The sequence below is a fragment of the Catharus ustulatus genome, chromosome 15 (genome assembly GCF_009819885.2).
Source record: "Catharus ustulatus isolate bCatUst1 chromosome 15, bCatUst1.pri.v2, whole genome shotgun sequence".
Lineage (NCBI taxonomy): Eukaryota > Metazoa > Chordata > Aves > Passeriformes > Turdidae > Catharus > Catharus ustulatus.
In genome coordinates, this window is record NC_046235.1 from 6,779,667 (window position 1) to 6,801,219 (window position 21,553).

At 42.2% G+C, this 21,553-nt stretch overlaps 2 protein-coding genes across 2 annotated transcripts; one reads left to right on the plus strand and one right to left on the minus strand.

Annotated features, from left to right (window-relative positions):
* Window positions 1–121: 121 nt before the first annotated feature.
* On the minus strand, window positions 122–13,106 carry LOC117003298 (hyaluronan mediated motility receptor-like). The gene is made up of 18 exons (XM_033073148.1): window positions 13,014–13,106; window positions 12,482–12,580; window positions 11,818–11,894; window positions 10,945–11,025; window positions 10,054–10,242; window positions 9,745–9,831; window positions 9,369–9,469; window positions 8,201–8,275; window positions 7,889–8,067; window positions 6,962–7,110; window positions 6,458–6,672; window positions 5,740–5,856; window positions 4,773–4,931; window positions 3,485–3,637; window positions 3,275–3,374; window positions 2,855–3,031; window positions 2,207–2,369; window positions 122–1,605 (listed from the first exon to the last, which is right to left on the minus strand). The coding sequence occupies exons 1-18, from the start codon at window positions 13,066–13,068 to the stop codon at window positions 1,586–1,588; spliced, it is 2,196 nt and encodes a 731-aa protein (XP_032929039.1). The 5' UTR covers window positions 13,069–13,106; the 3' UTR covers window positions 122–1,585.
* Window positions 13,107–13,219: 113 nt separating this feature from the next.
* Window positions 13,220–17,706, plus strand: LOC117003611 (nudC domain-containing protein 2-like). Its single transcript, XM_033073620.1, has 3 exons — window positions 13,220–13,574; window positions 15,924–15,972; window positions 17,169–17,706. Exons 1-3 carry the CDS (start codon window positions 13,386–13,388, stop codon window positions 17,327–17,329), a joined length of 399 nt encoding a protein of 132 aa, XP_032929511.1. The 5' UTR covers window positions 13,220–13,385; the 3' UTR covers window positions 17,330–17,706.
* The last annotated feature ends 3,847 nt before the right edge of the window (window positions 17,707–21,553 follow it).

A 21,553-nucleotide genomic window follows, 5' to 3' on the forward strand; every position in this document is an offset into this window, starting at 1 on the left:
TTTTACTCTATTTGCCTCTTTCAGACAAGGAAACTTTAATTTTTTTCCTTAACAAGGAAAAAACAGTATAAAATGCTTCTAGCAACTTTTTTTAATCAAAATCTCTCTCAACACTTCAGGCTGAATACCAAGTGCTCTCTTTAATTAAAACACTTGAAACTAATCCTCATCCTCAATCTCCAGATGATCAAGTAATCCAGCAAATACACAAAGACGACATTAACAGACAACATCTAGCAACTTCTTTCCTTGGACTTAATGTGCATTTTTTGTATATAGGAATTACAAAGTTTCTGTAAGCTCACAATGTCAGCATAAACATCAATAAATTCTACCAGCTAAGCTTTGGGTACTGCCTCTGCAACACCTCTGTGCAAGACAGCTGCACAGACAATAACAAAAACACAGCTACATCTTTTACTTGAATTCATTATTTACTTTTGCATTAAGAGAAATAACAGAATTGCAGGTTGTATGTATTGTACAGTTCAGTTAATTAATTTCCCTAAGACTAGAGAATATGTAGTTTTTGAGACTAGACTGACATTGGGCTTTGTTTTGAAGAAGAGAGTAGAAAAAAGAACATTAGATGAATCCCACTATAACGTAATTTTGGGTTTTATCCCTGGTTTACAAAGGAAATGAACAAATTTTTTAATTTAAAATTTTTATTGTGCTAAAATGTTCTTAATTTTAAATGCAATTTAACAGTCTTTCCTCCCTTGCCAAAGTTCCAGTCCGTACAATGCAAGTGAGTTTTGTGGGTCTCCTCCCACTCAAGTGAGAGAAGTTCTGTTGTTATTCCCTGTCACTGTAGCATTGATCACTTATAAACTGCCACAAAATCTTTGTAGCTAACTGTTAAGAGTCAAGTGGACACAGCATTGATCTTAAAACACTAATCTTAGTCACAGTACAAAAACATTTAGATAAATGCAGTCAATTTTACTTTGACCTGAAAATGTTCTTCTGAAGATCAGCAGCTGCAACATCTAGCCCCAGGATTTAAATTTGTATATACTGAATATAGATCCTGTAGAATATAAAAATTAAGAGTACAGTCCCATTTCTGCACTGGTTCTATAGCGTGGAGGCAACAGAAGTAAAATGGCATTATTGCTGCCATTGGTACCAAGGTAGCTATAAACAGCAAAATTAATTTAACATAAAACTGTATACACAATTAGATGCAAAAAAAAATTTAAAATATATAAAAAAAACTTACATGAAATTGGATTTCATTTGTAATCTTATTCTCCAGTGCTTATTCACTTTTTCCAAATTTAAAATGCTCTGTTCAAAACATAACTACATAGCCTCAGCATATCCAAAACATGCAACAGTGAACACTTTTCAGAGTTCATGCCTATACTGATAATACAGGAGTCAAGAATATGCTGTCACCTGTTGCTTCTCAGTAAAACACAATTTTTCTAAAAATATATAATTTTAGATAATTTCTCTAGGGCTCCTACTGATTTGTATTATATACAGCATCCAAGTTCACCTTGAAGAAGCAGTCTGTTGAAGTCTCCCGTAGCACACAAATTTACGGGTGGTTTATTTTCTTAATACCAAGAAAACTTCAAATTTTGTTTTTATTACCTGCAATGGAAAAATGTTACGAAGTTTGAATTTTTCACCTATTGCTCCCACCACATTAAGTAATTTCTTGTCTCTTGGGGGGCAGAAAGCCCTATACTGAATCTCACAGGGAAGCCCTGGAACAGACACTCCAATGAAACTCTCTCCCCTACCCTGCTTCCCTTGGTGTGCCCCCATGCTCTTTCCATCTTTTCCTCCACTCCACATTTACCTGCAGACTTTTGCATCTTATCTTGACACCTGCAGTGGTGTAAGGTCATGCCAGATAGCAGCTAAAGAACTAGAGTGCAAAGGTCTGGCTGAGCCACTTGTACCTCATGACCTGTGCAGGAGACACTTCTGTCACCTCATCAGCAGGAACATGTGAGCTGGTGACAGACAGAAAATGGCTTTGCTGTCTGACCTGGTACACCACCTATTCCTGTCAGGTTGTAGGGATCTGGGAGGGAAAGTACACTGGGAGTGCCCCATTGATGCAGCCACCAACATCTGCTGTGAAACAAGAGACACCATTCACCTCCCCCAGATGCAGCAGACTAGGCAAGACTCTCATACCTTCTTTGGTTAAGGGGTAAAAGGGCTATGTCAATATCAAACTTACCTTCTTTTAAAGGTGTTTTTGGAGGAATATTCTCCTTGCTATCATGCTGAAAAGCTTTGGAAGGATCAAAACGCTTAATGCCCTGTACTGCACACAGTTGCTCCTGAAGATGTCTGTTGGTTTGCTTTTCCTTGGCCAGCAATGAACGCAGTTTTGAGACATCCTAGGGAAAACAATACTTGGAAGTTAGATGAACAGGAGAAGAGCTGGCATCATCATTTACTGAGGGAACAATTTTGCCTAATGCTAAACACAGACAGTTATTGGTGGCATTAAAACCCAACCCAAACATACAGGTGTAGAGAAACCAGCAGCACATACAGGTATGCTGTAACACCGTACTTATACCACTAAGCAATATGGCAGTCTGAAACTTTCAGTAGAAAGTTTATTAAGTCTAGGACACCAAAAAAAAAAGTAAGAAAAGTCAACCAAACTAAGAGTAGAGTTATTTATTTGTACTGTTGATCCCTCTGTATGTTTTAAATCCAGTCATAAATAAAACATTTGGTATTTTTATTGTAATCTATTTCGTGCAGGGAATTTTAGAACCAAGAAAGTAGCTTGCAGGATTAGTCTATAAATATTTAAAGCAACAAACAAAGCACATTAGTAACTTGGAGATTTCTAATTTTTCATTTCACAAACCTGCTTCAGGTGGGCATTGTCTTCCTTCAGCTTCATAACATGCTTGATTTTTTGCTTCATGTTCTGGTGGCCAAGTAGTTTAGCATATGCATCACTCAGTTTATTCAGTTCTTCTTGGGCTGCCCCATGCTCCTCCAGTAGGGCATTTTTCTCTGCTTCAAAAGCATCTAGTTGTTGCTGAAATACATTTGAACATCTTAGAAATCTTTCAACTAAGCATAACATTTTACTGAACTGAAATCTACCAAGGAAGATTACTTTGGGAAGGGGAATAGCTGGCTCATTGAATAGTAACTTAGGAAACTACCGCAGAATAAATGTCTTACAATGGGATGTAGCATATTTACTTCTCAAGAGTAGAACTTGAGCCAACTGCAAAAGTCTTATGTCAACAGATACTAACAAACATCTAATTCACACCTGAAAAGGCTTAACTTTGTTATGTAAATCTTCATATAGTTTACGCCAGGTCTCAATCTCTTTCTTTAAGTTAGAGGTCACATCTTCACTTATGGTTTTCCTAAAAAGCAAGAAGCAGAGTTTTATTATGTTCCTCATTAGCTCTCAGCACTTCTTTTCAATAAAACTTGGCTGTAACCATGATATGCAGTTTAAATTTGAGAAAGTCACCTTGATCTTTCTGCTTCAAGTTCGCTTTTCAGAACTTCAGTTTGCTCCTCAAATTTTTCCTGAAGTTTAGTAATTTCTGCAAGGCAAGACTCTTTTGTTCTCTCTGTTTCTGCTTCTTTTAGTGCAAGCTTGGTCCGGATTTCTAAAAGCATCCTGAGGAAAATACCGAAATTTCTTAATGAGCCCTTGATTTTTTCCTTTTTTTCCACTACAGTAAATCTAACATGGTGGGAAAGGTCTTAGTAGAAGTGAAATAAAGGTTTGCACAAACTGTGCCACAAAGAAAACAGTAGTGCAGGAGGCAATTAAGTTTAAGATGAGCAACATTTTTACCTGTTCCTGTAAGGATGCAAGCAGTCCTTCTGAAGCAAAGAAAGATCATGTTGCTCATTTAAAGTTGTTCAAAGCCAACAGCTTTTAGCAGTATAGTAGTTAGGCTTTACATGCAGAGATATGCTCAAGCAGGAACTAATCAAGACTGTTCAGTGTGGATGTATGCAAGACTTCAAAAACCCTAACATCTAAAAGCACTGACCCCTCTTCAGCCCCAGCTGTTTGTTCATCTCTTTCCTGCCACCTCAGCCAGGAAATACCTCTTCAGTTTTTCTTTTACCAGCTTTAATGGAAATTGGAGACATTAAGCAGGTGGGAGGAAAGAAAGGGCAGTGTCTTAACCAGCAAAGAGCCATAGAAAGCATGGATCGCTAAACTGCTGTTAGACAGTCAGAAGCATGTCCTCAGCTACTAGCCTAACACAACTTCTTGGGTGTTATTTCTCATTAGCTACAGTGTGGCGCCCCATATTAGGCAGAGAGGAACTCAGTTTACATCACCACATTGTGGCAATTCATGGATGATTAATTGGCATCTGCTTGTGAGCAGAATTTGAGGTGACATCATTCAGACTGGAGTGGCAAAGAGCACATTCTGCATTAAGTATTTGCTTGTCTACCCTGGGGATTTTATTTGCAGAGCAATTACTGTAACTGATATTTATGCTGAAACAGACAATATTCCAACATCTTTCATTCAAATATTTTTCTTTTCCTCTATGTTTCACAAATAGACAAAAGTCAAAACAATTGATTGGACAGACCAGTTTCCTAATACATATAAACTTAATAAATTTTGTCTGTCAGTATTTTCCATCTTCTGCATAGGAAAAGCAAGAAACTTCAGCTTACACCAAATACTGATCTGATCTTCTAGAGCATCACATGACATTCTAGTTAGAAAGGCAAGCCTCAGTTTGCATTCCTTAGCTTAAGGAAAAGTTTTTCTGTAGTACCTTGCGCATTCTTCATTTGTTTTGTTTTTATTGTATTCTGCTTCTTGAATCAACTGCAGATTCTCTTGGCCTATTTTTTTTAGGCTGGCAACTTCTTCTTGCAGAGAGGTATTCTCCAGTTTAAAGCTGGAAATTTCTTCAGATGATGTTTTCTTGTAGCTGGTATTACAGTACAAATGAGAAAAAAAATGTTACTTCAGGCAAAATACAGATTTATGTGTTCACACCTTACAAGAGCAGTACAAGCTGATGCTAGCAAGTATCAAAGATTTTGTAATCTGAAGATATGGCAGTGTACAGACACTGATAAATCCAAGGGCAAGAAGGAAACTACAACACAGTTCCATAAAGCCATAAGCAGTAAAACAATGACAAATTCTGTGATACAGATATTACTATATTTTTGTAGGTATTTTAAAAACACAAAGGACCTACTCTCTCTGAAGTTTATTTTAAGCTGCAAAGCAACAGCTGTGTGTAGTTGGCATTGGCAAATATCCTACAGGATCCTTCATGGGCGACACACATACCTAGTAATAACAGTATTACTTTTTATATACTTTCTAAACCTGAATATTTTAAGGTAAAATAATTTAAAGACAATAACTGTAAGAAAGTACTCTCAGTTCAATGTAAATTTTGAGTCAATACAAGTCTTTTTGTTCAGTGCCAAGAACACCATCACTAGTTACAAATATCATTGTGATTCAGGACCCACAGAACTGGTTACATTTTGGAAGAAAAAAAATCCTATTTCCTGAACTAGATAGTGATACTATGCCACTATACTTGCCTAGTACTCAAGGAATAAGTTCTTAATGCCACTAAATACTATCACAAAATCCTCTCCTCTAATGCCATGCCAACACTCATGCAGTGTGAAGTACCAAGGCACATAAATAAACAGGAAATTTTATTGTCATCTTAGAGATAATGCCTGACCTATACATTAATAAAACTTAAATACCTTTCAAAGTCAGCAACAGTCTTTCCAAGTTTCTGTAGTGTATTGCTATGCTCTTCTTGGATTTTCAATACAGCACTGCTATGCATTGCCTTGATTTGCTCCAACTCCAAATTCTTCCTGAAATAAAAATTCAGCATTGCACACTGTGTGAACACATCACCAGATGCTGCTATCAGTTACAGAAGGCTTGAAGCAGCAGCAGTAAATTAATTGTGACAAACCAGTAGCTTCTCACATACTAAAGCACAATCTCCAAAACAGGTATTACTAAGGATTTCCCCCTCCCCTTATTTTCCAAGGGAGCTATGGAATAGACTGAAGACTTAATAGTAAAGTTAAATAAGAACTGGCTTGAAAATCTTTTTGTCATTGCCTTCTCCAGAAAAGAATTAGCCAATACAATATGCACATAGCTTACCCAGCACAGCAAGGTCAGAGCTCTACAATACTAGCCTCTCAAGCAAATCCCAGCTGGCTTTTTTTTTGTTTGTTTGTTTTAAATTACAACAAAGTAAAACTGACTCAAGTTACTACTGATACTGACTCAAGTTCCTACTGCTAGTGATTAGATCTCACTACTATCAGCAATTAACAATCAGCAAGAAATAACTTCAAACCTGCTCAGGTCTCTAAAACCTGAATTGAACTTAAAAGCTCTGTTTGCACTACAAATTTAACATTTTTCCTTTCAAAGAATCAGAAACTTTCTCTCACAAACCCTTTCAACTCTTCTTTCATCTGTGCAAGTTCAAGATCTTGAGATTTGATTTCTTGTTCCAGTCGTTTCACCAGGTTTTCAGCTTTCTTCTCCTTCACATGCAATTTATTCAGCTCCTTCATGGCATCATTCAGCTCCTCTTTCAGAAGATGTCTCTCACTTGTTACTTCATCTTCAAACTCTAGTAACTTCTGCTGCATTGATGCAGATGACTCCTGCATACCAAAGATTTTAAGACTACCAGTACTTTCTGGGTAGTAAAGGGCTAATTTGCAGCGCTTAAATTTCGAATCTATGGGAAGAACGAAAACCCCCATCCCACCAGCAATGATTCTTAGATCTATTAAACCACAGAAGGTTCTGCAGGCCAGTACCCACTTTGCTATTATTAATGATAACCCAATCTGTGGAATGCACATCTCATGCATAACCAAAACAACATTTTTTAGTGCCAATCCTTGGGAATACAATCTACTTTTAGACTAATTTATAGCCCGTATTTACCTTCTCTTGCTGCAGTTGAGAGATGACCTCCTGATGTTTCTGAAGCAGTTTTTGGTGTTCTTGTTCTACCAAATAAATTTTTTTTTTCAGGTCTTCTATTTCAGCATTCATACTCAGGAACTGTCCTTTGGCCTCCAACAACTCTTTCTCTGCCCAGAAAAATTGTCAATATAACATAAATTCCCTTCTCTATCTTCATATAGCTACAATATGTATTATTCACAATACTTCTATTCCATCTTTGTTTTCCCCTAACTACCAAAAACACGGTAAGAAAACCCCCCACAAAAACAAACCTACACCTATAACCCATCTGGAAACTCCTAAAAACTGGCTTGAGGTACACCACTTTAAAATAATTTTAACAGCAGGAGTGTTTGGACCAAGCAATTAGCCTTCACCAGAAGAGCAGTATGGCAGGGAAAACAATATGAGTTCCCCAAAGCTTCTTCCAAAAACTAGCACACAGAAGGCACGGAAACCTGAGTACATATCTCAGATTGCAGTGTTGCTGCAGTTGAGAGGAGTAAGGAGGTGAAGAAGCAGCCTTACCACATTCCTAACACCTCAATGAACCTCACTGCTAGCAGTGAATACACACAATATTATACCACTTCTCCATGAAGCGTAAGGAACAATAACTTCTTAGTGCTCACCTTTAAGATGAAAGCCATTCCTACAATTTTCATTGCATACTATTGAACCAAGTTACCCTCCATGGAAACACCAATTAACAGATGCCCGATGTGAAGTGACTTCCCTGTTGTTAAAAACATTCCTTGGTGTTTCTAGCTGGAGCTCAGAGACTTGACTACTCATTTGGAACAAACCAGTCTAAATTGACATTTTAGAAAACATCTATTTGAGATGCATTAAGATATGTGAGTGATCCCACATATGGAACAGTGTCCAAGAACTAACAATTACCTTTCTCTTGTTGAAGCAATTGACACCTCTCATTAAGTTCTTTCAGCAGTTTACATGACTCTTCCTCTTTTGCTTTGAGGGTATTCCTCAGGATCTCAATATCTTGGTCTTTCTTACTCAGTGTCTCCTCCACCTGGATGATTTTCAGTTTGTACTTCTCAGCTGTTTCTGCAACAGTACTGTAGAAGAAAATTCAGGCACTTGTTACCACTCAATTTTGTTTGTAAGCTTACACATCAACACAAAAGAAAGTTTTCAGGAGTGTTGGTTTCCAAGAGGAAAACAGCCTTCTTAAGAAGAATTTGTTGTTACCTGAGCTCTCTAACATATTCCAGGAGTTTTTCAGTGTCAGACTTTTCTTCAACTTTCTCTCTCTCGGTAGCAGACCTAAAACCAGACAGTTTTTATGACATATTTAAGAAAATTCAGAGTTAAGTAGTAAGAAATACTTTGCATCTCCCAGTTTGGCTGAAAAGCTCTAAGAAGTGATTCTATCCTCTTTTCATATCTGTTCCAGATAGTCTTCTCATTGTAGTAAATTATGTAGTAAAGATATAGTAGAGATGATGTAGTAAAGATACTAAGCCACATTTTGCCATGAGCAATATAACACAAACATGCATTAACATAATGTAGCTTTTGCAGCAAATCAGCATCTCCTCCCTCTGTGACCTGCACTATCTGCATTATTATCTTTGTGTATTTTAACAGCCAAGTTTGTGCGCAGTGCCAGTTGTGCCAATCTGACATTAAATGTAGCTTGGAAGTTCATCCTAGGTCACTATCCTCAGCAATAGGTTACACATTATGCACTGTGCAGCACACATGACATTTTTTTGGCCAAATAGAAAGTGCTGAGCTAGAACTCACTCTCTTTTCTCATAGAGCTGCTGAAACAAAGAGACTGTGCAGTTACCTTCCTTCAGAGCAGGTGTCTACATCAAAATAGCTCTGAAGGCACCACAACAGCTCTTTAATGCACTTCTCAGGAGAACATGAATGCGTTCATCAAATCCACGCCAAATGCCTGGCTGCTGAATTAGGATTTCAGCTCCTGCTCTAATGCTTTTCTGTTCTTGCTTATTCCTAACTTAGTAGTTTAAAGGCCCAGAAATATCCCATCCATACAAATGTCTTTGTTGAATCTGAAAAGCAATTCTTTTCTAAAGACATACCTCTTTCCTCCCCATAACCAAGAAAACCCCCCACCCACACCGCACTGGAAGACAAAGGGTTGACACGATACGGTTTGTCTTTTGGAAAAATGTTAGATACACTAGAGAAACAATGTTTCTAATGGTTGTTTTATCAAACCACAGCAGTTGTTAAAACATCATTCCATCCTATTTATTCCAGATTACAAACACTGATAATGTCTGTTCCTTCTCAGTAGGGAGACAGCCTTTATTTTGGTTACTACAAAAGATAAGCATGGAAACACAGCCAGATCATGTCATCTAATTCCCTTCCTAGCACTTACAGTTTTTCTTGTAACTGTGCTACTTCTCCTTTTGAATGCTCTAGATTCCTTTGTACTTCCTGCAGCTTCATTTCCATGTCTTCCTGCTTTGCCAGTGCAGTCTTCAAGCAAACAACAAAACACACATATTAACATTAAAATGAGATTTAGTTAAAAAAAAGGCATCGTGGAAGAAACAGTGGTGAACTGAAATTTTATCATCACTCCCATTTAATGACAGCACCAGCTACTATGCTAAATGTGATTACAAGTATCCCTTTGTAAAGATATCAGCCTCTTGTTAAACAACTACCACCAAGAGCTTCAAACTATACTGAGAATCCCTGGTTTTATTGCTGAGCAGCTCAGAATTGCTATCCTGTGCAAATGGTCATACCTTTTCCTTAGCATCCCTCATGTTTCTGAGCTTCATCAACTCCATACACAGACTGCTCATTTTCTTCTGCAAACCATCTTCAGACAGCTTGTTAGGAAAGAAGATAAATGTGTAATTCCTTTGTATTAATTGCTGTTTACAAAACCCTTACCAAGTGTTTTCCTTCTGCTCTGTGTTTAGACAGAAGGCACAAGATCCCAAAGCAGACATGCTTTACATCAAAACAGATGCTGATCAGCAACTTCCTCTTGCACAGGAAGCTCAATAACAGCAAAGGCAAAGCAAAGATGCACTTATTTGTCTGAATACCTTTGACTTTAGTAGTTCATTACTTCTTGTTATCTCCAGAAGCTGTTTTTTCAGGCATGCAAGATTTGCCGAAAGAGAGGTTTTCTCCTGAACTGCAGCACTCAGCTTTGCTTCAATCTTTACAAGATCTTCTTCCAGAGCTTTAAGTTTTTTATCCTGTTCTCCACGTTCTCTTGCTAATGCACGAATCTAAAACATGAGGTATTTTCTTTATTTCCTACTATCAGAAAATAGTCCTACTTGGAGAACTTAGCCTCTCCAAGTAAACCACAGGCATAGGTATCCAAACCGTATTTACTTTCATTCAGAAAATTTATCTGCAACTCTCATTCACACAAAGGAAATAACAGAACCACCACAATTCTTTATTATTATGCATCATACAATGGCAATGTTTCATCTGACTTATTTTATCTACTAAGCCAATATAACATGTTAGAATAGTCTTTAACAGGCAACAGAAGCCAAGTCTCTTTCTTGGCTGTGACAGACAAAAAGGCAGAATGTGACATTTGAGACACAAGGCACCAATCAGCACACAAATGTACTGATACAGTTTAGGGTGCCTCTTTAAGCATTAAAAGTATGACAATTAATGAGCAAAAAATTTCAGCTAGAAACTATTCAATAAAACAGAACCTTTTTGTAGCAGCCAACAGAGGACTTAGCTCGAAAAGAGTGACAGAATAGTTGCTCATGATCAGCAGGAATTAATGCAGTTCCATTAGCTTTGTACATCCATAATATCTTATAATCTTTCTTTTGCACAGAGATGTTTGTAAACTACTTGTGTGCTGCATGATGCAAAAGAGGCCAGTTCTACCAGTTTGTATTTTTTATTATTGTAAGTGGGAGACATGACAGGATGTCACTCACATAATGGATTCATACCTCCTTCTCCAGAGCCTTCTGTTTCTTTTTCTCTTTCATAAGCATAAGATCTTTTTTAGTCTTCACAATCCCATTAGCCGGCTTTGGAAGAGAGATATGTTAGAAATCTCTAGCTTCATAGTAGCTGAGCACAATTAAATACAAGAGTGAGTGCTTCATACAGATGATATTACAAAGATAGACACCAAATAAAGAGCAAACCTTTGTCTCAGGGCAGAAAAGTATCAGGTTAGGATGGGGTTTACTCTTATACTTTCTCATCAGCATTACTTTGAAGGGACAGCTCATAACTACAGAGATAAGAAGATTAACAAAGTTGGAGACTTTAGCATCCCTAAGCTTTATAAAAACATAAATAACTTCACCTCAGGTTTGTTTGCGGAATTTCATCCTACATCATCAGTACTCAGGAAGCTAATTAGTACATCAGGGTTATCATTTTTCAGCTTGTTAACCTGTTAATCTTGAAATCTATATCCATAGGACACTGAGAACCTACACCTGCAGTACCATCCCCTCCTTGTTTCTTTCACCACCAGGTTTCCACTCTGCCTTGCCTAGCCCATAAGAGCAGGAACACCATCTCCTTAAAAAGAAGGAGCCACACCATAATTACATGGTGAGCAAGAGGAAAAGAAATCTCAAGAGTGTAGCACCAAATATAACAAGCTTCTATTTAGTCCCAACTTAATTATCATGTGTTTCCCAAGGATACAGCAACTTCATTTTTCCTGCTTAGGTCTTACAGAACACAACTACAACAATACGTTTCATAGTTGACTTGGGTAGATCAATGACAACTGTATGAAGATGCTGCATTGTTTAAGCCATCAGAGACTTAGCTGGGATTTAACAGCACTACAGCAGTCTTACCGTGGATCCGAGAGATGTGAGTCTCCTTGCAGTTACGGGGGTGGGTGCACTCTTCTCGCTGCTCAGATTTGTCTTACCTACAGAAGGATGTAGAAGAGAGTGGTGAAGGAAGAAGGTGTGCATGCACACAAGGAGGCAAATGTAACTAAACTACATAAGGTTAACTGAGTTCGTACAAAAGACAACATTCCACCTGGTTGTTAGGCTATCAACTTCTCAACCCAATACCAGCTGCTTTTTAACTTCCAGTGCAATATTAGTCGTTTGGGCACTTGACAAAAGTTTAGAGAGAGACTACCAGGTGACAGACACTTCTGATATTTCCACTTCTGCCAAGTTTCCCTGACATGATCTAGATCCATAATGTCAGTTTTGAACTGAAGGATGCTTTAGACATTAAAAATGCATGAAAATACCTCTAAACCCTAAGTTAATAAGTAGCTTATTTGGCCTCCAGAGGACCCCCCTAATTAGCACAAGTCACATATAAACCTATTTTTGGAAGATTCCAATAGATATTTATACAGCTCCTTCTCTGAGCTGGAAGGAAGACAATGAGCCTCTGCAACAGAAACCAATTTCTCAACATCAGAGCAGTAATAGCACTAATAATTGCAACATCTTAAGCTATCTTACTATTGCGTTCTGTGCAATTTTTACTTACTCTTCTGTTTCCCAGCCCCTTGGCATGCTTCAGAGGACCGCAAACTTCCCACTCCATCTGATGGCTTAACGTTATGGGATCCTTGAAGGGGGGTTTGTGCTAAAAATTAGATTTTCAGAACAGCAAAGAACAATAAAGGTAAATGACAGGATTTTCAGCTTCGATGGGTTGAGGGTGATAACACACCTAAGGCAAATCTACAGCCAAAACCTCAGTGTGAGAAATTCGTACATCAGAAAACGCTCTCGTAACAAGCTCTGCACGTTTCTCTTACAACGGAACTGGAGGCAGCAAGGCATCGCTCCAGTTACTATGTACATAATACACGATCACTACAGTATTTGGCATGCCAGGGATACACACGAAGTCGGGACCTTCTGCCTTCGAAGGGAACCCCTGCGAGAACCCAGTCGGTCCTCAGGCACGGCGCTACGGGCTGCTCCTCACAGGGACACAGTGAGGCCAGTCCCCGGCCCCCTGAGCACGGCCGAAAGGCTCTCCCCCGCTCCCTCCGTCCCCTCTCCTCACGTACCGGCGCTCCCATCGCGGTGGAGGTGGCGGGAGAGCGGCGCGCGCGCGGAGGCCATGACGGCACTAGCGCTTCGCTGCACGGCGTTCAAAGGGGCCAACGGCCGCAGCGCGCGCCGCCCAGCCAATCAGCTGCCGCCGCTCCGCCCGCCTCGGCCAATCGGCGAGCCCGGCGCGGGGCACGCGCGCGTGCGGGCCCGGCGGGGGCGTGGCCGGCGGCGCGCGTGCGCGGGGCGGGCGCTCGGCGGGCGCTCCGGGGCGGGGAGCGAGGCCGGAGTCGCGGAGCGGTGCGGGACGCGCTGTGTGCGGGAGTCACTCACTCACTCACTCGCTCACTCTGTGTGCCGTTCGGTGCGGAGCCCTGCCGGCGTGTCCCATGTCGGCTCCGTTCGAGGAGCGCAGCGGGGTGGTGCCCTGCGGGACGCCCTGGGGCCGCTGGTACCAGACGCTGGAGGAGGTGTTCATCGAGGTGCGCGTCCCGCCGGGCACCCGCGCCAAGGACGTGCGCTGCAGCCTGCGGAGCCGGCACATCTCCCTGGCCGTGTGCGGGCAGGAGCTGCTGCAGGTACCGTGGGCAGCCCGGGGGGAACAGGCCAGCGGCTGCTCCCGACGCGTAGGCCGCAGGGCGCTGGGGGTCACGGGCTCAGTTCGCTTGTAAAATATCTCTGAGGCCATCGAGTCCAGCCTGCACAGTTGTCTGCTGTGTCAATCGAATGTGGGCTTGCCTTAAACACCTCCAGGGATTGTGACTCCGACTGTGGGCAGGTCGATCCAACGTCTTGTCATACTTTCTGTGAAATTTCTTCCTGATGTCCCTCCCGGACCTGCCCTGGCACAGCTTAGGCTGCGCCCTCGTGTGCTGTCATTAGTCACCTGGGAGAAGGTTTGCACACCCATGCCCTGTGGTGCCTCTCTGTTCTTTATCCCAGGTTTGATACATTAAAAGTGACATTCGTTGGAAACAATTTTGTTCAGCTGCACGAGGTTTTACAGATGGTGCCTGTCCTCCAGTACATGGAAAGAGAGCTGGAGAAGGGCTTCTTAGAAGGCCACGTAGTGATGGGACAAGGGGGAAGGGCTTTAAACTGTCAGAAGACAGTATCATGTTGGATATTATTACGAAATTCTTCCCTGTGAGGGTTGGGAGGCCCTGGCATAGGTTGCCCAGAGAAGCTGTGGATGCCGTGTCCCTGGAGGTGTTCAAGGCTAGGTTGGACAGGGCTTGGAGCAACCTGGGACAGTAGATGGTGTCCTGCCCCATGGCAGGGAGCTGGAATGAGATGAACTTTAAGGTCCTGTCCAATTCAAATCATTCTGTGCTTCTATGAAAAACAAAGATACCAAAGATACAAATTCACATGGATTTTAATGTGAATGTGGACAGCATTTCAGCGCACAGCTTCAATTGCTCCAGAAAGCAAAAAACCAAAAAAAAACCCAACCCAAAAAACCAGCCTAAACAGAGATTTACAGTAATTTCACGAATACAAGCCGCACCGTTTTGACTAAAATTTTGCTCTCAAACAGGAAATGCGGCCAATATTCAGGAGTGGCTAATATGTGAATAATTTTCTGACATTTACAACCCCAGAAGTGCCAGCCAGGGTGCCGAGCCGAGCGCCTGCCGGTAAAACCCAGGATTTCGCGATTGTTACAAATTGGTTAATGTGTTGCACGGCGGGTGGGGTCAGCTCAGCGCCGGGAGCGTGGGGGGAGGGAGGGAGGCAGGGGAGTTCCCTACTTCAGGCGGGGCAGAGGCAGGGGGCTCTGTGCTGCTATCCCCACGGCTCGGGGAGGAGGCGGGGGGTCCGCCCCTGTTCTCCGCCGCCGCCCGCCGCCGCGCTGGGAGCGGGTTCCGCGCCCGGCTGCCATTGCCGTGTGGGCTCCGCGGGCTCCGTGCACGGTTGCCGCCGCCGCGCCGGGAGCGGGCTCCGCGCCCGGCCGCCGCCACCACGCCAGGAGTGGGGAAACTCCGTCCCCGCCCGCCGCAGCAGGAGCAAGCAGGCTCCGTCCCCCCCCCGCCGCGACAGGAGCAGGAGCGGGGAAACTCCGTCCCCGCCCGCCACGGCAGGAAGCAGGCAGGCTCCGTCCCGGCCCGCCGGCGCCGTGGCAGGAGTGGGGAAACTCTGTCCCTGCCCGCCGCCGCCGCCACGGTCGCGGGGAAGCTCCATCCCTGCCCGCTGCCGTGGGAGCGGGGGGTGCTCCGTCACTGCCTGCCACCGCAGGGCAGCGCTGGGCCGTGGTGACCGAGCCCAGTGGCAGCGGCGGGTGGCCCCGAGCCCAGTGGCAGCGGCGGCCGGCCCCGAGCGGCAGCACCGGGCTGGGCCACCTGGCCCCGTCAGCGGCCCCTAGCGGGCCGAGCCTGCACAGCCTTAGCTCAGCCAGTAAACCCCGCCCTGCCGTGGTTCGGTTACTAATTGGCAACTTTGTTGCACGCGGGTCCTCACTGCGAACAAGTGGCTTATATTCAGGTGCGGCTTATTTATGGACAAAAACCGAAATATTTGCCAACACCCAGAGATGCGGCTTATACTCAGTGCGGCTTGTATTCGTGAATTTACTGTACTTGGTGAACTGCTCATACTACCTGTACCCTGCACCAGAGCTCAATGTTACTCCTGGCAAAAACATTTGCATTTTCATGACGAGATTATTAAAAGTGGCATTACCTGCTGAGAAACACAAGCCTTTTCAATGACTCCAGATACTGAAATATAATTAAAAAAATAATTGCGTAACAAGCAGTAATTCTTTAACAGGCTACATGCAAGTGTATACGTGTAGGGCCAGATCGCCCTATTCATTTTCAACAGAATACAAGGTGGTTAAGTTGTGAGTAAAACTTCATAACTCAATGTAAACTGGATGCTGAAGAGGTTTTACTGATTTGTAATACTGTACCTGTCTTTTGCAGGGTAAACTTTTTGACTCTACAGTAACTGATGAAGGAACATGGACCTTAGGTAATAACCTGCATCTGAAGTGACATTATAAAGGCAGTAAAACTTTCCAATAGACACTGCAGAATAGTTTACCCCCTCTTTATTAATGGGAAAGATTACTTTCTTTCCATAGCTTTGTAAAAAGGCAGTCGTTATTGCTGGATTAGGGAACTGAGGTATTACAAAAGCACTTGAGATGAAGGTTAATGAGAAAATGCTACAATCCTGGAAGGTCGTAATCAATGGGTTACAAACATTTCCATATAGTGAGAAGTTTCTCTCAAACCTTCATTTAAAGCTAAACAGTTATGATACAGTTACGTGGTATATGACTCTCCATAATTACTGCTTTTTATGCATTATAGTTTTTGAATGAATGACGAAATCTACAGTCCAAGAGAATCAGAAAGAAATTTAAAAATCACACTTAAAGTTCCTACATATAATTAGGAAAAAAAGCATATCAGGCCATTATATAATAAATACTGTAAAGTATTCAGAATATTTTGGGAGCTGGCAATCATATTTGTGGACTGTGCCTCCCAGTGTTTTCCTATTATATTTATTTTAAATATGTATTGATAATTTAGTAATTTAGGCATTGAAATTAAAGGTGTTAATACACATTGTGAAGCAAAGCCCAGTCTTTTTCAGTATGCAAATAACATTCAAAATACACTTCTACTGCTGTATTTATTCACTTCAGTGGACCTAAACACCCTGCACATTTACTTTGAAACATGCCTCCAGTATATTCTCTATGGCCATACACACTCTTTTAAATAATCATCCATTCATATGTTGCTAAAACTTAGTTCTGGCTTTTGTTGGTAATAACTCTCTGTAAAGCCTGATCTCAAATTTTTCATTATTGCCTTAGCAGAGTTGCCTATATTAATAGATTAAATCTTTGTTGTGAATATCTCCAAGACTTTATGTTTGCAATAGAAGTACTTTTGAACTGTGTTTAATCCCTTAAAACAGCTTCAGCATGTTACAGGCCAGTTGGGGAGAGATGACAATACAGACTATCTTTGCTTCAGCCCTTTTTTTCTTGTTAATGTTTGTTTATTTATCAAGAACTAGGTTGGCATTGGCATTATGAACTTAAATTACTTCACGTCTTGTACTTGTTAATGGTGAATTTACCAAACCAAGAAAAGAACCAACATGTAGGACTGAGATTAAAGGTTGTTCTATGTGTTTTCATTCAACAGAAGACAGGCAGATGATACGAATTGTTCTAACAAAGACAAATAGAGACGCTGGAAATTGTTGGACATCTCTGTTAGAAAATGAATATGCTGCTGATCCTTGGGTACAGGACCAGATGCAAAGGAAACTTACACTGGAGCGCTTCCAAAGAGAAGTAAGTTAAAGGACTGATGCCTAGAAAAGCTGATGTGGAACAGAGACTAGACAGTTAAAAGGAATAAAATAGATATTTATTGAAAGGCCTTAAAAGGATACACTTTGGGCAGTACAAGAGCCTGGCTGGGGCTGCACCCGGGTTGAATCCAAAATGTATCTCTGTCACAAGTTTTTATACTTGTATAAGTTTTGGTTCATCTACACATTGGGGTCAATTTTCCAACCACAGCCCCAGGTTATGAAGTCCCCCTGGCTTGCCCCTTCCCTTCGACATTGTTTATGCTTTTTGAGTAAGGGTTGTCTTTGATTCTCTAGCTGGGAAGGGATTGTTTTGTCTAACTACCCTGTGAAGAGAACTTACTAAGACTGAATATGAAGTTTCAGAGTTACACACCAAGCAGCAGAGAATCTGAAAAATATAAGTGCTAAAACCCAAGGAATCAAGACCATAATTACTCCTTATATTTTTTGTTAGCACACAGACATTATGGCCAAGAAACCTGAGCAAATGCCATGGAAATGTATTAATTTCCAATTCAATAATTCAATATCTATGAAATGCTTACAAGGTTTTATCACTGTGCTTTTAAGATATTTGTCTGTCTGTACTCTGTCTGCAGGGTTATAAGTTCAGGTGAGTTTGGAGGTGCTATTGCTGTTTCAGTAATTGCATCTTCCTAACAACTTTTCACTTGTTAGACTACACACAACTTCTATTATTATCTAGAATTATGACATAGCCATATTTACAATAAAATACAAACATCAAACTCTACTGGATATGTTTGTTTATAATGTAAGATTGAATAATAAGGTGGGAAAGATGTTCCTTGTGCTTTTCTAAAATTGCCTAAATTGTTTTGCTATGCCTTTGGCACACAACTATTCCTATACCTGTCTGCAGAGGTATAGAATTACATTTGACATGCCAGCTGAATCAGCAGGCTATGTACTGCAGCAGAGAACAGTAGTTTTATGAACCTTGTTATCCATCAGGGCATGTACTTATTTCAAAGGATACCAAAAGCCAGATCTCTTCCTTAAACTTTGCTTAATATTTCTTTTCTGGGAGATCTGACTACTTGCTAAGTCAAAAACAGCATTACAAAGTCAGTTCAGCAGTAGCCAACCAAACTGACAATTCAGAGTTTGTTGATGCATTTTCCAAGGATTTTAGGGCTGAGATAAATGTATGACAAGTTGATTATTATATGTTCTTATTACAATGGCAGAATACTAACATAAAGCAATTTAAGGTTTTTGTTTGTGGGTTGTCTGGGATTTTAAAAAACATTTTTATTCTAAATAATTTACTTACTAAACAATTTTTAATTTTAATTCCATCAGAACCCTGGGTTCGACTTCAGTGGAGCAGAAATTTCTGGAAACTACAGCAAAGGGGGACCAGACTTTTCTAGTCTTGAAAACTGAACTTTTTATATGTGATCCTTTAGACAAATTACATGTTACCATTAAGGACTGGAATCATGTAACTGTTGAAGACTTCAGTGATCTCTTCAATGGATTGTTGTCAAAAGTAATTACTTCAGTGAAGAGAAAGAAGATCTTTTCCAGCAGAATGAAGACAAAATGTTAGCAGCTGATTTATAAGCTGTGATACTAAGACACAGACTATAGAGAAAGGTGTACATAAAAAAAGTAAGGACTTTAAGCAGAATGTTTGTTTTCGGTGTTTTTTTCTTTTTAGAAACACCATAGTAAACAAATCAGTTATAAATCTACCGCTTGTCTTAATGCAAGGATATCTTCTTATTCTTGCTTATCTATACGTGAGAAGGAATCTCCCCATGTACCAGGCTGGGGCTGATCTTCTGGAGAGCAGTTCTGTGGAGAAGGACCTTGGGGTCCTGATGGACAGTGAGCTGTCCCTGAGGCAGCAGTGCCCTGAGGGACAAGAACGCTAATTATATCCTGGAGTGAATCAGGAAAAACATTGCCAGAAGGTCAGGGAGATGATCTGGCTCCTCTGCTCAGCCCTGGTGAGGCCAGATCTGGAGTACTGTGTCCAGCTGGGCTGCTCAAGACAGCAGGGACATAGAGCTCCTGGAGCAAGTCCAGCAGAGGCTGTGGAAGGGATTGAAGGATATTCCTACAAGGAAAGGCTTTGAGAGGTGGGGCCGTTCAGCCTCCAGAGGAGACACAGCTAAGAGGGGACCTCATCCCAGTCTGTCCACGTCTGCAGGGAGGGCTCAGAGCAGAGACCAGACTCTGTTCCATGGTGCCCAGCAACAGGACAAGAGGCAGCCAACCAACCTTTGTTAAGACCAGCCTTTGTTCTCTACTGGATGCAGGAGGGAACTTAGTAACTGCAGAAGAGGGGAAGGTGGAAGTTCTTAATGCCTTCTTTGCCTCAGTCTTTAGTGGAAAGACAGCTTGTCCTCAGGACAGCTGTCCTCCTGGATTGGTAGATGGTGTCAGGGAACAGAATGGTCCCCTTGTTATCCAGGAGGAGGAAGAAAACTGCTGAGCTGCTTGGATGTTCATAAATCTATGGGACCAGACGGATCCATCCCAGGGTGATGAGGGAGCTGGCAGATGAGCTTACGAAGCCGTTCTCCATCATTTACCAACAGTCCTGGCTCACTGGTGAGGTTCCAGATGACTGGAAGCTGGCCAGTGTGACTCCCATTCATAAAAAGGGTGGGAAAGATGATCCTGGTAATTATAGGCCAGTTAGCCTGACCTCAGTACCTGGTCAGGTAATGGAACAGTTTATATTGAGTATTATCACACAGCACTTACAGGATGGCCAGAGTATCAGACCCAGCCAGCAGGGGTTTAGGAGGGGTAGGTTGTGTTTGACCAACCTGGTCTCCTTTTATGACCAGCTGACCCGTCTGCTGGATGCAGGAAAGGCTGTGGATGTTGTCTGTCTGGACTTCAGCAAGGCCTTTGGCAAGACACTGTCTCCCACAGCAGACTCCTGGAAAAGTTGCCAGCCCATGGCTTAGACAGGAGCACTCTTTCACTCAGTTAAGAACTGGCTGGATGGCTGGGCCAAGAGTGCTGGTGAATGGTGCTGCATCCAGCTGGGGGCCAGTCACCAGTGGTGTCCCTCAGGGGTCTGTGCTGGGGCCAGTTCTGCTCAATGTTTTTACTGATGACACGGCTGAGGATATTGAGTCTTTCATTAGTAAATTTGCAGATGACACTAAGTTGGGAGCATGTGTTGATCTGTTGGAAGGTAGGAGGGCTCTGCAGAAAGACCTGGAAGGGTTGGATGGAGGGGCAGAGTCCATTAGGATGAAGTTTAATGAGTCCAAGAGCTGAGTCCTGCATTTTGGCCACAATGACCCCCTGCAGTGTTACAGGCTGGGAATGGCGTGGCTGGACAGTGCCCAGGCAGAAAGGGACCTGGGGGTACTGGTGAACAGCCAACTGAACATGAGCCAGCTGTGTGCCCTGGTGGCCAAGGAGGCCAGTGGCATCCTGGCCTGGATCAGAAATGGTGTGGCCAGCAGGAGCAGGGAGGTGCTTGGCACTGGTGAGGCCACACCTTGAGTGCTGTGTCCAGTTCTGGCCCCTCAGTTTAGGAAGGACGTTGAGACACTTGAGCACACCCAGAGGAGGCAACGAGGCTGGTGAGGGGTTTGGAACACAAGCCCAACGAGGAACAGCTAAGGGAGCTGGGGCTGTTTAGCCTGGAGGAGACTTAGAGGTGATCTTACCACTCTCTACAACTCCCTGAAAGGTGGCTGTAGTCAGGTGGGGTTGGTCTCTTTCTCCAGGCAGCCCTGACAGAACGAGAGGACACAATTCTTAAGCTGCACCAAGGGAAATATAGTTAGGTGTTAGGAAAAAGATTTTTACTGAAAGTGATCAAATACTGGAATGGTCTGCCTAGGGAGGTGGTGGAGTCACCATCCCTGGCTGTGTTTAAAAAAAGACTGATTGTGGCACTCGGTGCCAGAGTCTAGTTGAGATGTTAGGGATTGGATTAGACTCAGTCATCTCGAAGGTCTCTTCCAACCTTGTGATTCTGGAAACTGATGCCCAGAAAGTTCCACCTGGACATAAGGAAGAAGTTATTTCCTGTGCAGTTACTATGCACAGGAACAGGTTTCTCTGAGATGGTATGGAGTCTACCTTATTGGGATTAATCAAGAAATGTCTGGACAAAATCCAGCATTATGTGCTCTAGGATGACCCTGCTTGAGCAAGGAGGTGGGACCAGGTCATGCTACCCATGGTCCCATCCATATCTGTGATT

What these genes read in the sequence shown, in the direction of transcription:
- LOC117003611 (XM_033073620.1), top strand. Translation starts at nt 13,386, where the DNA reads ATGTCGGCTCCGTTCGAGGAGCGCAGCGGGGTGGTGCCCTGCGGGACG. An exon ending in GCGGGCAGGAGCTGCTGCAG is followed by an intron (nt 13,575 to 15,923) that starts GTACCGTGGGCA and finishes TGTCTTTTGCAG; the next exon opens with GGTAAACTTTTTGACTCTAC. An exon ending in TGAAGGAACATGGACCTTAG is followed by an intron (nt 15,973 to 17,168) that starts GTAATAACCTGC and finishes TTCATTCAACAG; the next exon opens with AAGACAGGCAGATGATACGA.
- LOC117003298 (XM_033073148.1), bottom strand. Translation starts at nt 13,068, where the DNA reads ATGGCCTCCGCGCGCGCGCCGCTCTCCCGCCACCTCCACCGCGATGGG. An exon ending in AGAAGGCTCTGGAGAAGGAG is followed by an intron (nt 10,243 to 10,944) that starts GTATGAATCCAT and finishes CTCATGTTTTAG; the next exon opens with ATTCGTGCATTAGCAAGAGA. An exon ending in TGAGGGATGCTAAGGAAAAG is followed by an intron (nt 9,470 to 9,744) that starts GTATGACCATTT and finishes GTTTGCTTGAAG; the next exon opens with ACTGCACTGGCAAAGCAGGA.